At 39.9% G+C, this 18,520-nt stretch overlaps 1 protein-coding gene across 5 annotated transcripts in view; it reads left to right on the top strand.

Moving 5' to 3' along the window:
• Positions 1-18,520, top strand: part of LOC122564004 (sodium-dependent serotonin transporter-like) — a 58,411-nt gene that overhangs the window by 21,267 nt on the left and 18,624 nt on the right. For all 5 annotated transcript variants that reach the window (XR_006315791.1, XM_043718424.1, XM_043718426.1 and 2 more), the window contains exons 7-9: positions 3,712-3,846; positions 14,548-14,651; positions 16,010-16,137. Coding sequence is in view for 4 of the 5 variants with exons in the window: in XM_043718424.1 (XP_043574359.1) it covers positions 3,712-3,846; positions 14,548-14,651; positions 16,010-16,137 (367 nt within the window). In the remaining variant the exon portion in view is untranslated. The remainder of the gene's footprint in view (positions 1-3,711; positions 3,847-14,547; positions 14,652-16,009; positions 16,138-18,520) is intronic.

The raw sequence follows: 18,520 nt of genomic DNA, 5'->3' as shown, positions 1-18,520 counted from the left end.
TTGATCATGTTTCTCAGCAGCTCCTTTATTATGAGCTTGCTAATTAACGCTGCCTCACTGCGCAGTACTGGATCCAAAGTGATTCTGTTCCTAATTGATTCCATTATGTATTGTCCTCGAGAACATTCTTCAAGTCCAAACACCTGCCTATCTTTGCCAATTTGATTGGGGCCCCTTATAATTAAAACACCCCACAATTGTTCCATTGCTTTTGTTACAGTTTCAGCTATTTCTTGCTTAACGCACAGTTCACCAGTTACTAATGTTAGGGGGGCCTCAAAGTCAATTTTTTTTTATATTTCAACATGAATATTGATTCTACTTTATTATCTTATGAGCCTAAAACCTTTCCTTCTAATGTCCTTATGCCATTATTTACTACTAGGGTTACTTCTCCTTTCCCACTCTGCCTGTCTTTTCAAAATATTCTTTACTCTATAATCGCTACAGCCAGGGTCTCCTTGTGACCATGGCTTTCAATTTTGGGGGTAATTAGAGCGAGTTTGGAAGTAGAATGGGAAAGGGACCACTAGGAGGACATGCCTCCAGGTGGGCAGGCCAGAGACAAAGAGCATATTTAAAATGTACAAGCCCCGATAAGGCAACTTCCAGGAAAGAGTGCAACTCCCCAGAGACTGCACTTTGTCCAAATATCCATGTGTAGAGGTCAGTGAAGATTGCACTCCAGGGAGGCCAACCCTAATCTCCATCCCCGATCTCTGCTGTTCCTAATCTCTACGCTGTGCTGGAGGACAAGCTGAGACCAATGGGATCTGGTGGATATCCAGTGGCAGTGGTTCTGAAGATCACTGTGGCTATCAACATCTATAGCTGTTTCTAAGAATGCACTGGAGATTTTGTTTGGAACGTTCCTGTCTGCAGACCATTGGTACATCAAGGAGGTGACTGTTGCAGTGTTCAAGGTGATGTGCTATACAGCAACTATTTGGAAAGTCAAGCAGAGAGGCCTGTTGGCTTTGAGACTGTCGCTGGATCTTGTCAAGTGCAAGTTGTCATTGACTGAATGCACATGACCATCAAAGCTCCCATGGACCCGACAGAGCCTTTATTAACAGAAAGGACTTCCATCCCAGGAACTGGTCTGCCCCAGCAGGTGTGTGTCCCATTCAGAGGAAACTGTCACAACACCTACCATGGATCAGCCTGAGCGAGCAGTCACCTGGCCTTGGGACTTCTAAAGTTATGAATCAGGAGCCTAGATCAATCAGTTGGAATGCTTCATGTCTCCGTATAGGTTTCATGTATGAAGATGGTCTGCTGTGTTCTGAACAACTTTGGAACATCGTCACCATTGCACCTCTGACATTGACCATATATAGGAGCAGCTGGCCAGTCTGAATGAGGGATCTTTGGTCCAGAGGCAACGTGCAGTAAGCTATGTGTGTAAACCAACTTCAGGACATCTTAACACACAGCTGGTTCCTGTGACCTGTTTTGCCTTTACAGAAAGATTTCAATAAAGCCTTACCTGTTTTCACTTGCAGAATCCCTACAGTGTGGATGCAGGCCATTCAGCCTATTGAGTCCACACTGACTGTCCGAAGAGCATCCCACTTGTCCCAACCCTATCTCTGCAGTTCCCAATGGCTAATCCACCTAGCCTTGCACACTTTGGGCAATTTAGCATGGCAAATTAACCTAACCTACACATCTTTAGACTGTGGGAGGAAACTGGAGCACCTGGAGGAATCCCGCGCAGACACTGGGAGAATGTGCAAAATCCACACAGACAGTCGCCTGAGGCTGGAATTGGGCCCGAGTCCCTGGTGCTGTGAGGCGGCAGTGCTAACCACTGAGCCACCATGCCATCCCTTCTGCTGATGCATCCTTCATTTTGCTCTGCATTGCCCAGTTTCTGGGTGCATAATAACAAAGCTGAGGAGTTGGATGATCACACCACATTCCATTCCTTCCAGGCCATTGTTGGAGCAAGGTTGGACTGCAGGTAAGAACTCTTCCAGCAACAGCTAGTTGGGGAGAAGTAAGAATGAGTGAAAGACATAATAGAAACAAGGCTCAGTCTTTTTAGATACTAAATAAATGTAGACCCCAAGTGAAGGTATATGCTTCTCTTAGCTGGTGAAGACTTCAGGCAGCTCTTACCTTGCTGTTGTCACTAAGCTCTTGAAGGAGGAAATTGTGTATATGTACACACCTGACTTAGAGCTTGATTGGTTTCTGATTTCCAGCATCTGCAGTCCTCACTTTTGCCTAGTTGATTTTAACCTTGCTGCGAATCCTCTTGCAAGGATGCCTACCTCTTCCTCTCTCCACAAGAATCTCTGTGAGTCTCCCCACCCCCCTCCCATTTATCTCTCCATCCTGGAGGCTCCCTGTCTGCATTCCTGATGAAGGACTTTGCCCGAAACATCAATTTTCCTGCTCCTCAGATGCTGCCTGACCTGTGCTTTTCCGGCACCATTCTGATCTAGACTCTGGGTGGATGTGCATAACCTCTGGAAGCTCTGCTGATGTTCCATCGCTTCTCTCTGCAGCAGTTGTCATGTTACTCCAAGGGCATGCTATCAGCCCGGGGCCTCAGAATGCACAGTCTCCGTGCATTCGAATCAAGAGTTTGCCCATGGGTCTGGGATTGCTGTCTCTCAGACTTGCCGCCTTGCTATCTTTTCCCAGACACAGGGTTCTAGAGAATTGTTGGCTATTTGCAAGCCCAATTATTCCAGACTTACATTTAATTTTGAGCTGTGTTTTCTATTACTGTTTTAAAGACACTTTGAAAGTGAGGAGCACCCAGGAAAGTGGTGTGATGCACAATTTCCGTTCACCGATGTGCTGTGGAGGGCAAGGGGCTCAATGATGAAATATAGATTTGATCTCCAGTTTACTGAGGTCCTGAGCTCCAGTCTTTGTCATGGATAGTCACCAAAACCCAAGCACCTTTGCCATTACTAGAGGAAAATGAAATTGGGAAATTAGTCATCTCAGACTATTCATCGACATTATATTAGGTAGTCAGTGGCACCATAAACACCTTATTAATTTAACCAGTACAAATTGTACAAGGAGACAGTGGGGATTCAAATGTGGAAAGCCCTGGTAACATAAGGTCCTTTCCACTCTTGGACTGAATGGGCGGGGATACAGTATTGTGAAATCATTTCTTAAATATTTAGTCATAACAATGAATGGAAATGTTGGGTTTATCTGGATGGATGAATGAAGCTGAGTCAGTAGGTTTTTCCTTGTTAGTCACCTCTTCCTGGCAGCCAGTTCAGAGTGGCACTGGCAGGGCCTCTGGACAGGGCATACTGCCTTGCCAGTGACTGGTGTCCTCACCTGGTCCCTGGTGGAGAGTTTCCTTCCAGGAGATGATGACCACAGCCTGATGTTTATATCTGCCAGCTGTGGCAGATTCATGAGACCACTCCAGTAACTTGTGTCATGCAGAGCTACCCTAGTCATCTTCCATTCTCACAAATTGCAGTCTGAATCTGCACTGAAGCTTGCAATCACAGAACTCCGAATCTCCGGAACCTTGTTCCCCGGCAGAATAAAGCACCATTGCAGTTTTTAAACTGACCTGCACTAACATCATAATGTCATAAATTACTCTGATTAGTTTGGAACCTTCACAGCAGTTAGTCTATTTATTGCAAATATCGCGGAACCGCACAGAATGTGTGTTTGTTTTCATTTTTAAAACTGCCTAAGTTGTTATTTCTTGTGCAGGTTGTGTGGGTAACAGCCACTTTCCCCTACGTTGTACTGTTTATTCTCCTGATACGGGGTGCCACTCTACCTGGGGCCTGGCGAGGACTGCTCTTCTACCTTAAACCTGATTGGAACAAACTGCTTACCACTGAGGTGAGTCAACCAGAACTACAGTGGCCTTTGATTTAATTCTGTTGACTTACTGCATTTCAGATCCTCTGGGATCTACCAGGCAGCCACAGTCTAAGATTTAGCACTCTAAATGCTATCAAACTGCTCTGAAATTTGCAAAACAGTACTTTTACAATACCTTTTTTGGAACCATGACACTGAAAGGGAATTGTACCAAGTTTTGTTTAAGTGAAAGGAACATATGTAGTGTGCACCGGATCAATTATAGAGTCATAGAGATGTACAACCTGGAAACAGGCCTTTCGGTCCATGCCGACCAAATATCACAACCCACTCTAGTCCCACCTTCCAGCATCCAGCCCATATCCCTCCAAATCTTTCCTATTCATATACCCATCCAGATGCCTTTTAAATGTTGCAATTGTACTGGCCTCCACCACTTCCTCTGGCAGCTCATTCCATACACGTACTACCCTCTGCAAGGAAAAAGTTCCTCTCTCACCTTAAACCTATGCCCTCTAGTTCTGGATTCCCCCACTCCAGGGAAGAGACTTTGTCTGTTTATCCTATCCATGCCCCTCATAATGTTATAAACCTCTATAAGGTCACTCCTCAGCCTCCGACACTCCAGGGAAAACAGCCCCAGCCTATTCAACCTCTCCCTATAGCTCAAATCCTCCAACCCTGGCAACATCCTTGCAAATCTTTTCTGAACTCTTTCAAGTTTCACAAAATCCTTCCAATAGGAAGGAGACCAGAATTGCACGCAACATTCCAAAAGTGGCCTAACCCATGTCTTGTAGAGCCACAACATGACCTCCCAACTCCTGTACTCAATACTCTGACCAATAAAGGAAATGGTGGTATTATTGCAGCCTGCCCAATTAAGGGAATAAAGTAAAATGGCCACTCCCATAGTTACTTTGCCTCGTCCATCTCTTCCTCTGTATTTTCTTTCGCTCCACAAGAATCTGCAGTTCAACTTCAAAGGCACTGTCTCTTTACCCACTGTATCACATGCAAATGATCAAACCTCATATGTGAAATTTGAGATAATTTGCCTGTAGAGGATGTGATCACTGAGTTAGCAAGTCATGGGGATAGATAATGCTGGAGTGAAAATTCTAGGCTAACAAGTTAGTGTGGTACTGAGGGAATATTGTGTCCTTGGACATGCCTTATCTTTATCCACAGTTGCTTAATATTACCGAACTTGAACATCACTGAGTAAAGAAACAGCTAATGAAACTTTACATTATGCGCTCATCAAGACATTTGTAAGAATGCCACATTTGAAAGAGAATAGTAATTTATTCATTTAATCATCTACTTTTGCATGAGAAATGGGTTGCTGATTGGCTGGCAAGTGAACCCTGATTGTCAAGGCATTGCCTTGACAACATCTCAAACAGTCAGGGTCCATCAGAGAAGATGATGGAATTGTGGTAACATCACTGTAGGCTAATGATTAGGGGATATGGGTTCAAATCTCAATTTAAATTTACTTCATACATCTGGAATTGAAAGCTGGTTTCTGTAATGATGATGACTGTCATCTACCATTACTTGTTGTAAAACCCTGTGTGGTTCACTAATATCCTTCAGAGAAGGAAATTACTATCCTTAGCTGGTCTGGGATATATATGACTGTAGATTCACTTCACTGCCTTCTGAAATGGACAAGCTAGCAACTCAGTTCAAAGGCAATTAGAGAAAGGCATCAAATACTGGCCTTGCCCATGACATCTACATCCCATGAAAGAATCTTTAAGAGTGCCGCCCAATCAGCTCACTGTTGCATGTGCAGTTGTTCCCTTCTTCCACCTGTCCTGACAAATGCAAGATCAAAATCTCAATAGCATGTCTCTTTATTTCTTCCATCAATTTTTTTTAGATCTTTGCCTGGTCATCTTGTAGGAAATAATGAACATTAAGTAAGTGAAGAGAATTAAAATGTCTAAGGTTTGAATATTTACAAAGATGACATTCAGCCCTTCCAAGTGAATACATAAAGATCCAAAACAGTATGAAACATGCACCTCCTAGGCCCAGTACACAAAGATCATACATTACTCAGAAAACTTCTAGCACTGAGACCCAGAGAGGCCTCTCGAGGCCATTAAAGTAAAATTATTTCTAAAATTCCATACAACACTCAACCACAGCTGTATGCATTTGCAGTTTATTGATCAGCATGCATTTAAATTCATCTTCTGTCCTGAAAACTACAGCTTAGCGTTTCTACTTGGTTGTGCTAGATTCTTCTCAAGTAACTTAATTAAAGTTGACCTAACTTGCATTGAAGATTGAAGAACCTTAAACACTAATAAGGTTTGGCACAAATCAGGTTTCCACAATCTCATGCATTATTTTCAAAAAAACATTGTGCTAGGAGCCAGCCCTTCCCACAAAACAGCCCACGCTCCCAGAATGAATTAATCTACAATGGGAGTCTCTGTTACTGGCATTCATCCACACATCTTTGGAGAGGCAGAAAAATAAATGGTTCTTTTGGATGCAAGGATGCCAATAAGAACTTTGTAAAAATGTTTGCATTTTATGAAATTTACAAAGTGACTAGTGTAACTTGGATACAGTTCTCTTTACTCTGAAATCTCTTTCAGGGTCTTTTAGAATCAGGTTGTGGTGGTGGATTGATTTAAATATGTGTATTTTTGTGACCACACCATTTCAACTTCATTAATCAAACTGCTACGGATTACCGTAAGGATATTGAGGAATATTTCTGAAAAAAAATTCTTATTTCATGGATCATGGCAGCTTTTGTGGTCAGTGATAAGTCAATGAGTTTGAGTGGACACACAAGAAAAATAACATCTCAAAATGGGTACAATTTGGAACATTAGGGTGGTTTAGTGGCTCACAGTACCAGGGATCTGGGTTTGATTCCAACCTTAGGTGACTGTCTTTGTGAAGTTTGCATGATCCCCCCCCACAGATGTTTTCCTCTGAGTGCTTCAGTTTCCTCCTACAGTCTAAAGATGTGTAGGTTACATGGATTGGACATGCTAAAAATTGCCCTGTGGTGTCCAGGGATGTATAGGCTAGGTGGGTTCGTCATGGTTAAAAAACCCATACAGGATTATGGGGTGGGAGGTTTAATGTAGACTTGATGAGCCAAATGGCTTCTTTCTGGACTGTAGGAATTCTGTAGTTGGTGTCCAGATCATTAGCAGTGTCTGAAGATGAAACTCTGCTAAGAAGTTCAGTATGTTTCCTTCTCTGCAGTTTTTAAAGATAAGTAAATGATGGACTTTTGTGTGACAGCTTGGCTGATGTCTTCCACTAAAATATACAATGGTATCAGTCATATCTTCCTTTTATTTATTCTGTTCAATGTAGCATCCATTTCTGTTGTTGAGGGGGAGTTCATTACTAGATCGCAGAATGTCACATCTGTAAGAAATATGAGCAACACTGCACTCATTCAGTGCTGCACTAAAGTGTCAGCCTAGTGTCTGAGTGAGTGAATCTGAACTTGATGTGGATGTTAAGAGTAATTCCATCCACCGAAGCTATTGTTTTCTCTTTACATGAGACCCATATCCATTAGTTAAAGACCGTTTCATCCAGTCATGGAGCTATAGAGGAAACTACCAACGTTTATTTATTTGTTTGTTCCTTACAACATTTGTTCTTAACTTTTAATACAACTGTTTATCATTTCCTCTAACTCAACAAAACCTGGCAGCTACTTAACTGCTGCTATTATCTACTCAAGATTAATAGTTCATTTTCCACACTTATTAGATGTGAACAGATACTGAATTGACAATTGTATTTCCAGCTCAAAATTGAGCAGTTCAAGTCCTAACTGGCCCAGGTGGGAGCATTCGTCTGGTCTTGGGTCAGTAGTCAGGGCAAGAGATATCACCCGGTAACAAATGATTACAGCCCAGCATACTGTCTACTGGAGCTTAAAGTCAACAACAGAGCACAACAGAAAGATAGGCAACCGTAACAGGCAAAATAAGAGTACACTAACACATCTAAAGAACATTGTAACCATTGCTGAAAATGTGTTGCTGGAAAAGCGCAGCAGGTCAGGCAGCATCCAAGGAGCAGGAGAATCGATGTTTCGGGCATGAGCCCTTCTTCCGAAACGTCGATTCTCCTGCTCCTTGGATGCTGCCTGACCTGCTGTACTTTTCCAGCAACACATTTTCAACAAAATAACCACCCAAATGATAACCTTATTTTTCAGTGGCCAGGAATAAAACCACAAGCTGAAATATTACTTTTCAGCATTTTGGCTCATGGTAGCCCTGCATATTAGAAAATGATCCAATCATGAATTTTATGCATTGGCCTTGGATTAGTGAATCACGTTCTTGTCTTTGAGTCAGGAGGTCAGTGGGTTCCAATTTAACTGTGTAGAGACTGTACCAGGAAATGTTAATACCCCAATAAAGTATGGGTGAACTGCTGCACTGTCAGAAGCGCTGTCTTTGGGTGACTTTTCAAACAGAGGCTGCTTGCTCGGGTGAATGTAAAAGATTCCACAGCATGATTCAAAGAATGGGAGGTGACCCAGCATCAGGATCAATTTCCCTTGCTGTCAGCAAATTGGCTACTGTGTTTGACTACTAAACAGCAGTTCAGTATCTTGAGATGGCTTAATTATTTCTCTTAGAGTGAAAACTGCACAGAAGCAGGCTATTTAGTGCATCTAAGAGCTTCAGCTGTCCCACCATTACAAAACACCTTTTTTCCACATGCGGTGTCCCTAAATGTAGAATAGTTGGTGGTTACTTCATTTTTGCTTTACAAGAACTTGTGCATAAATTGAATTGCATGTTTCCCTCCATTAAAACAGTGAATACATTCCAAAAGTACTTAATTGGATGTAAAGAAATTGTTGGCGTAGTGATGGAAGTTCTTTCATGCTGCCTTTTTAGTTCACTTTCTAATGATTAGATAATCATGAATTGAAGTTAGGTCATTTTGGAAATTCCGGAAGGTCTTCCTATCTCATTACTATATTGTCTTTGTATTTAAATCCCTTCTATTCTATGCTCATGATTCTGAGTTTTATTAAAGGATTACACATTAGCATGGATAGCTGATTAGCTGGCTGGCAGATAACAGAGTATACACAAATGAGTCTTTTTCTGATTAGCAGGATGTGACAAGCAGAGTCCTGCAGGCATCTGTTCTGGTCATTTAGCTTTTTACAATTTATATCAAAGACTTAAATGAAGGGAGCAAAGATCAGTAGCTAAGATCACGTGAAAATAGGTAGAAAAGTGATCGTGTTGTGAAAAAAAGAGGACAAAAGTTGCAGATGGATGTAGAAAAGTTGAGTAAGTGAGTAAAAATCTGGCACAATGAATATAACATGACATATGAAGTTGTTTGGCAGGAACAGTAAAAAAAGTTCATTATTTAAATGAAGAACAACTGTAGAATTCTGAGGTACAGAGGGATCTAGTGGATGAGTCACAAAGTTAGTTTGCAGATACTACAAGTAATTAAGACGGCTAATGAAATGTTGTCTTTTATTATTGAGGGAAATTAAATATAAAAATAAGGATCTTTCTGTTTTCGACATAAAGGGCATTAGAGAAACTAGCATTTCAAAAACTTGATGTAGTTTTTATCTTATTTAAGGAAGGCGGTAAATGCACTGGGCGGGGGGGGGGAAGGGAAGGTGGTTACTAGACTGCTGGAGAGAAAAGTTTAGTCTCTGTCAAGACGATACATTGTCCAATGCTTATAATGGAATGATTGGATCATTATAAGTGGTAGGGACTGTATTAGCAACCCAGAGACAGTAATAAGTCACAAAATTGATTTCAACGAATCTGGTAATTTGAGGTTTGGCACCAGAGAAGATGACCATGATGGTTACTGGATCACCATAAAAACAAATTGGTTCGTTAATGTCCTTGTGGGAAGGCAGCCAGTCACCCTTACCCAGCTTGGCTACAGAAGTCTACAATCCACAAGATGTGGCTGACTCATAACATCCTCAGAAGAACTTGACACGGGTAAGAGACACTGCCTTGTCAGCATTGCTTACAAATTTCAAAAAAGGAAATAACCTGTATTTGTCATAGCACTTAGACATGGTATCTACTTAGTAGGATCCCTCCCCACTATATAAAGGTGAGCTCCAGGCACTTTTTGGATCTTGGTTTTTATTTTGCATGCGTGGTATTTCAAAAAAAGAGATGGAAACTATTGTACTTTTCCAAAATTGGTGTCAATATTACTAATATCAAGAGTAAATGATGGGTATTTATATTAATCTCCACCAAGGTTGTTTATTGCATCTCCTTTCTTCCAATCATTGATAAGAAGATGTAAAGTGTAAGAATTGGTTGTCATTTCTCAAACTACCTTTTATTGAGAGAAATGTGATGGTGAAGCTTTAGGGCTCTGAGTAATGAATGCTCAAGACACACAGCTATTTTACAGCATGTAAAGCCTTATATATGAAAATCTGCCACTAGAACAGAAGTTAAGAATTGTTATTATTTAAAGGGATTCACCTCACCTTGTGTTTGCAGTAGAGATTTACCCCACTCCACACTCCCTCTTATTGATATGGTGACTCAGTGGAAGGTGGCATGGTGGCTCAGTGGTTAATGCTGCTTCCTCACTGTATCCCCAGGGACCCAGGTGACTGTCACTGGAGCTTGCACATTCTCCCTGTTTCTGCATGCATTTCCTCGGTGTGCTCCAGTTTCCTCCCACGGTCCCAAGATATGCAGGTTAAATGGATGGCCATGCTAAATTGCCCATAGTCTCCTGCAATATGCATGCTAGATGGTTTAGCCTGGGATAGAGTAGGGTTATGAGCTTGGGCGGGATGCTCTCAGAGAGTTGGTGTGGACTTGATGGGCTGATTGGCCTGCTTCCACATTGTAGGGTGTCTATGATTTAGTTCATCATGTCACAGACCTTATTTTAAAGAAATTTGCAGCATCAGCTTTGTACAGCAAGTCTATATAACTAGATGTGTAAACGATTTAATTCCTGGGTAGCTATCTGCCTTTCCTGTGTATGAAAACCTTCATTGTAATTTTTGACGTGGTTTAATTGTTGCTATTGTTTAAAAACAAAACAGTCTCTCAAAAATAGCATCCCAGACAGCAAATGGAAATATGGCCATGGAATTATTAACCCACTGCGTTACTTGGAAATGCATAATAACTCAGGAGTGGCGATTTAATCTGTGCTTTAATTAAATGGGATTTGTCAGTTTGTGTTCAATATCAATATAAAATGACAAGTAATGACTCAGCAAACAAACAAGGTACTATTATTTATTACTTGCGTAACTATGTCAATTCTCCAGAAATCCCAGTTTTCAGGATATTATAATTTATTGATTGTATCTCTGGTTTTATCACAAACCATTGCCTGTCTCCGGGGATCCACACAAAGCCAGAAATCTAGGATTATGAAGGGCAGGTAATTGTAATGATCTCATAAGAATAGAAGTCCTGGGAGCAGGAGTAGGTAGTTCCACCATTTGATAGGATCTTGATTGATCTCATCTCAGCCTCAACTCCACTCTTCCATCTGCTACCCATAATCCATCAATCAGTTACTAGATAAAAATCTGTCTGCCTCCTCCTTAAATTTACTCAGTATCTCAGCATACACTATTATCTGATTGACTGACCGTTCAATAAGTATTATAATGGAACATTAGTTATCTTGGATTATATTAAAGAAATATAACACCAAGTGAAAGAAGGGACTTGCATTTTTATAACACCTTTCACAATCTCTTGGATCTGAGATATACATCCAAAAGAGTACATTGGAGTACAGCTGGTAGAGCTGTTCACTGCCTGGTTAAAATAGGTGGATTGCGTACACTGAGTGGTTGCCCATTTGGACCTACAGACATTTACATCACAGGAGGTCAAACAGCCTCTGCGTCTGTACATGTCAACAGAGATCTGACCATATTAATCCTGTTTAGCTTTTGGCTCATAGCCCAAGAGGCTATGGCAATGCAGGTGGATGGCTAAATACTAAAATATTATGAGTCGCATCTGACTTATCCTTTCAGACTCCCACTGCTCTCTGAGTGAATAATGTTTCTCCTCAACTATCCTCTTAGCCTTCTACCTTTTACCTTTTAAAAGTTAGCTGACATTCAAATCCAAAATTGGGCCACATGGTGGATTAAATCAGTGTTATCTTTAGGTCTGTAGTCAAGGAAGGATGTTTTTCTGCCTCTTTGTGATTTACAGGTAATTTTCTATTCAGAGACATTGTTGCACACTTCTGGAGCAGGTGGGACATGAGCCCAGGCCTCTTAGCTCAGAGATAGGGACACTACAACGTTGTGCTACAATAATGGAGAATGAGTAATCTGAACCATCATCTGAGGACATTAGCATGAATAATGCTGAGCCATAATTAGCCACTCTTGGGCGTAGAATTGGCAATATTGTTCAAAGAGAGTTAGAAGGTGAAAGATTCATAAGGTGGTGTGTCCCGAATTGTGGATTCAAACTGATTGATGGTGACAGGATAAGAGAGCCTTATTTTTCAAATGAATCTGTTATCCAGATTGGTACTACATTAGGCTATCAGGGATGTCGAATGTAATACTCAGGTATAGATTCATCTATACATCACTGATCTTTCTGAACTGCACAAGCTCAGGTGGCAGCACCTGATGGTGGAAGTTGAATATTGCCTCTTTGCAACATTGCAACACCCCACACAGAAATAGGCAAAATGTGTCAGTCATTAACCTTCATGGTTATGATTTGAGATTGTCAGACTCACTCAGTTTAAAATTGTAATTTATTGACAGTGATTAACCACCTAACTTCCCACTTCAATTCTTACCTGTTATACCATGACACTTGGATTTTTATCTCTGCAGTAGTGACCCCGTTTGATGCAAAAGACTGAAAAGTCTTTGGATGGGTCAAAGAACGATGAGTTATTTTATGCAGTGTATTGCCATCATCGGTGTCAGTACAGTTGTTAAATAATGAGTACCATGATTGGGATGACTTAATTGGAAAAACATGAAAAATCTTTGATTCATGAAGTGCACAGTGATATGACCACCTCATTACTGATGAAATGTTGTTATACAGGATTACTTTACAGTTTAACACGTCTCCTTTATGGAATATAGCTGAGTCCATATTCTTTTCTTTAGAAAAGCAGAGACTTTGAGGGCAATTTGCTGAAGGTGCTGACAATATGAAGGGAATAGTTTACATCTTTGTGGATTTAAGGATTGAAATAATGGGGCAAATCTTTGTCCGTTATTTTATGCAGTTTTCAGAAGAGGTTTCTCCATTTCTTATGGTTCCACATGGGTTACCTCAAATCATTAAACTCTCAGCTGACAAGGACTGAACTGGCTCCCATTCTTTCTTTACCTGACCCCTCATTGGTCGCAACAAGGCTAATTTGAATAGGATCCCTTTCGCCCAGAGCAAATGATTTAATGTTTTAAAAGGGACCAAATAGCCAGACATTCTTGAATTTACAAAGAAATTGGGCTTATTTGTTACTGAACACAAGAAGAAATAATAACTCTGCACACACACAAACAGATAACAAAAATAACGTGAGTCCAAAGAAATGATGAAAGCAAAAAATAAAATATATAGGTCAGTTTCTGAGTGATTCATGAAGAGTGGACTGTATAATATTGTGGCTGTTACATTGGATGATACAGTAGTATCAGTATTTGTAGTTGAGTAGATGATTTTCAAATTTTTGGCTTTGTTGAAACTCTTTTGTCCTGGTTCCTTTTGATAGTGACTGATTGCCAGTAGTTAAGGAAGAAAGTGTCCTATTCTTGTAATGCTTTGCAGGAGTGTTTTAATGGATTTTCTCAAGCTATGCCCTTCACAATATGCCAGACCACACACTAGCATGTCAGGCCACTAGCACATAGACCAGGGATTATATTTTTAACCTCTTCAGAAAAGGAACACAAACACGTCTGCAAAAGCTCACTCCCTGCTGAGGGGACAAGGCAATCAGCCTCTCATAGGCGAAAGTGAGGACTGCAGATGCTGGAAATCAGAGTTTAGATTAGAGTGGTGCTGGAAAAACACAGCAGGTCAGGCAGCATCCGAGGAGCAGGAAAATCGATGTTTCAGGCATGATGAAGGGCTTTTGCCTGAAATGTCAATTTTCCTGCTGCTTGGATGCTGCCTGACCTGCTGTGCTTTTCCAGCACCACTCTAAACTAGAATCAGCCTCTCATTACAGGTGGTTCTTCTATAACACAATTGTTGTATCTTTGTGCAACCCTGCAATATAGAACAATGGTGCTTTCCAAACAGCGCTTAAAGTATTGGCGATGTAATCGCATTACAGCCAACACGTATTTTAAAAGCTCACGCTTTAGAAACCATGTTCCCAATTCATCAATCGCGTTACAGCAAATTTGCATTAACGAAACATGCCATTATAGCAGAACGACCTGCATCTCTACCTTTTTAATCTTTCTTTTTGAGACACCCCTATGTGCCTTGCCATAGATCTGCACAGGATTTACATCTGCAATCAGCTGTCATAATCCTCTTGGTGTTTAAAAAAAAATGCATGTTGGAATTAAAAGTTTAATATATCTTTTGGTGGTCTGATGCACTGTCGAGATTTATAGCTGTGAAGTTTAATAATGATTGTAATAATGCTGAGATTTATAGCTGTAAAGTTTAATAATGTTTTGAATAGCTTCTCTTCTTTTGTTTCCAGGTGTGGGTGGATGCTGCTGCACAGATTTTCTTTTCGCTTGGCCCGGGATTTGGTGTGCTCTTGGCATTCGCCAGCTACAACAAATTCAATAACAACTGTTACAAGTCAGTCTGTTAAACAATATATGGAGTTCTTTTCAGAAAGTTATCTTGTTTAGGCTTGCACTTATCACTGCAATTATTGAAGCTTGGCTCCCGGTAGGATTGTGTGTGCCAATGCAGGCAAATGAAGAACAAAATCCACTTTTAGTTCCCATTGTTCAGATCAAAGTCAATTATGATAAGGGCCAGGCAGATGAGCAAGTTTAACCCCAATAACATTTCCTATACTTAAAGGTGCACTGGATAACACTGCACCAGTTTTGTGATAAATTGAGTGTGTCTTCAATCATTGGAAAATACATAGACTAAGACTTTGGATACAGGGCCATTCCTGTAGCAAAGTAAATTGAGATTTTCACTCCATCTATTTGGGCAGACGATGGGATAATGCCAACTCACAGCTCCTATCAATTGGGAACATTATGAAGGTTTTGATAGAAAATGTATCAGACTAATAAAAATAACAATGATAAAACATTCAGTCGAGTTACAAAATTGAATATATGAAATAAAATATTGCAAATGCTAGAACTCTAAAGTAAAACCAAAAAATTCCCGAAATACTCAGAATGATGAGTAGCACTGTGGAGAGAAATGTAGAGTTAAATGTATGCGGTTGGTGACCTTTCATAAATGATCTGAGTCTTACTCTCTCCACAGGTACTGTCTGATCTGCTGAGTGTTTCTTGCATTTTCAGTTCTTATTTTTGGATGTGTAGGTGTTTTACCAAAAAGCTAAGTCATTCCTATCCAGTGACATTCTCATCTGATTAACTATTCATTTTAGGATTATAGTATCAACATGCTTCATTAAAGCATAAGGGAGGAGAGTCAATAGGATTGGAAAAAAATGATTTGCAGATGATAAATGATGGCTATCCAGGAACTGCACCTGTTGCACACATTATGAAAGAACCATTTCCATTTTGAAACCAGGAGCAGGAGTAGGCCATTCAGCCCTTCGAGCCTGCTCCACCATTCATTATGATCATAGCTGATCTTCTATCTCAGTGCTGTATTCCTGCTTTCTCACAATACTCTTGAAGCCTTTAGTATCTAAAAAAAACTTTGTATAATGCAGCTGAATGCCTGCTTTACATTTTAACCATTGCATTTTATTTTGTGATGTGGGACATTGAGTAAAACTCAGATACCCATTTTAGTGAGCAAACTGAATAGCATCCCAGCTTAATTAACAAGGTCTCTGAATGCATTAAAACCATGCAGTGAGTGTTCTGTATAATAATTAGATGATTTTACAACAAAATTCAAAAAGTTTACTCAACAATAATTTGTGAGAAATTAAAATGTGACCTAAATTGAATTCAGGCAATGGACTATTTCTTGTTTACTTGCTTTAGGGATGCTTTGGTTATCAGCGCTGTGAACTGCTTGACCAGTTTCATGTCTGGTTGTGTTATGTTTACTGTCCTTGGCTACATGGCAGAAAAGAGGAATGAAGAAGTGGCAGATGTGGCCAAAGACACCGGTAGGATGACATTGCAATAATAAAATGCAAACTTCCGACAGTTCCAGAAGTTCATAACCAGTGACAATGGTGTGTTTCTCAAAATGTACAATTCGAATCACTGTGTACCTTTTTATTATTCAGAAGGGTAGTTTTTAATAGATTGAGAGTTCTGATGAGAAAGTAATTGGTGAGGCGACTTATAATTTGCTTTCCAATCACTAAAAGCTTGTGGTCTCTCAGGAATAACATGAACACCACTTATTAGACGGTAAGATGCATGAACAGGCAGAGCCATTCGGCCAATTGAGGTTGCTCCACAATTCATTGAGTTAATGTCCGATTTGATAATCCTCAACTCTACGTTCCTAGCCTATTCCAATTACTCTAGGTGCCTACATTGATTAAAAATATGTCTGTCTTAGCCTTTATTTGTTAAATGATCCAGCCTTCACAGTGCTAAGCAGTAAAGAATTCCACGGATTCACTACTGTCTTAAGATAAGAAAAGTTCTCATTTTTGTTTTAAATGGACAACTTCTTACTCTGAGACAGTGCCCTCTGGTGTTAGATTCTCCCACAAGTGGATTCAACCCTTTCTGCATCTACCCTGTCAAGTTCTTAAGAATCTTACATTTCAATGCGGTCTCCACTCATTTTTCAAAACTCCAATGAGTACAAGCCTAACCTACTCAATCTCTCTTCATAAGAAAGTCCAAACATACTCAATCAATTTTGTGAACCTTACCTGGACTGCCTCCAGTAGCAGGGTGTTTTTCCTTAGATAAGGAGTCCAAAACTGTTCAGTTTTCTAGGTATGGTTTGACTAGTGCTATGTCTAGTTTTAGCAACACCTCCCTATTTTTATACTCCATTCTCTTTAAACTAAAGATCATCAGTCAACTTAACAGTCCCTATTATCAGCTGAACTTGGGTGCTAGTGTTTTGTGACCTATGCACAAGGACTTCCAAATTATATTGTGCTGCAGCTTTCTGCAGTCAATCCCCATTAAATTAATATTCATCTTATCAATCTTCCTGCCAAAGTACACCACCTCGCATCTTCCCACATTATATACCATCACCTGATCTGTCTGTCACTGTAGACTCTTTGCATCATGCTTAGTCATTGCTTCCCACCTATTTTTGATTCATACACACACTTGGTAATAATACATTGACTTCTATCATTAAATCATTAATATAAACATAAATAATTGTGGCTCTAGCACTGGTCCCTGTGGCACTCCACTAGTTATAGGCTGCCATCCTGAAAATGCCTTACCCTGCTTGCCTCCTTTAGCTATCTTCTATTAATTAGCCAATTTCACTATCTGTACTAAAATACTATAAAGAACTCTTTAAAAATTATCAGACATGATAACCTTGTAACTGTTGGAAAATAGCAGGGATGGAGACTCCTTGATTACTATCCCTGTGGTCCATGTACCTGTCTTCCTAGTGTGAGAAAGATTAACCCATAGACTGTTCACAAAGTAAACCCATTCATGGTTAGGACAGACAATTATTTTGAACAGTTGTGATTCCTGGTCCCTCAACATGCTTACATCTGACATATACAGAAAATAATATATTTATTTACAACGTGGTCACTACCAGTGAACTGCTTTCGCAATTATAGTTTGTTTTATGAAAATTAATATCACAGAACTAATTAAAAAAATCTATTGAGATAATGTTTTAATATTTTCAGCTAGATAGAGATCCCATCTAAAATATACTAGCATATGCATTGTACAAAACAGCTAATTTTCACTGATCTGATTGCTCAGAGGAGCATAAAGACAAATAAACCATTCCTATGAACCATGATCTTTCAGTGCATTTATTTGAAACATTTGCTGACTATAACAATATAGTAGCTAAAAATTAAATCTTTAAATTTAAGAGAGATTTCTAAATGTAAATGAAATTATAGAACTATTGCTTTCATAGATATGATTATTTCCTTTAATATCTAACATTAAATAAACTATTGATAACTGAGATTGATTTTCAGGAGAGTAATTTAATCAACTTATATTACAAGATAAGTCACTAACAAGCAAGTAAAAATGATTGACTTTGGTTTGTTGCCAATATCAGAATTTCTTTGAACTCATTCATGGGATGAGGGCATCGCTGGCAAGCTCAGCATTTTGTGTCCATTTTTAATTGCCCTTGCGATGGAAACGGCCAGCTGACGCTTTGAACAGCAGCAGTCCACATGGTTCTAGAGTTCCTCAAAAATCGTTTTCAATCGCCAAGATTGAGAAAATAACAAAGAAGTGATGTTGGACTAGAGCATAATGTCCCAGGTGCAGAACTCCTGGAAACCATTACATACAACATGCTATAATTTCTTCAGACCCAAACAGAAAAGTTGAAAAACTGACTCTGATAGC

The sequence above is a fragment of the Chiloscyllium plagiosum genome, chromosome 28 (assembly GCF_004010195.1).
Source record: "Chiloscyllium plagiosum isolate BGI_BamShark_2017 chromosome 28, ASM401019v2, whole genome shotgun sequence".
NCBI classification, from domain to species: Eukaryota; Metazoa; Chordata; class Chondrichthyes; order Orectolobiformes; family Hemiscylliidae; genus Chiloscyllium; species Chiloscyllium plagiosum.
The sequence above is the reverse complement of the archived record's forward strand: the minus strand, read 5'-3'. Positions and strand labels throughout refer to the sequence as shown.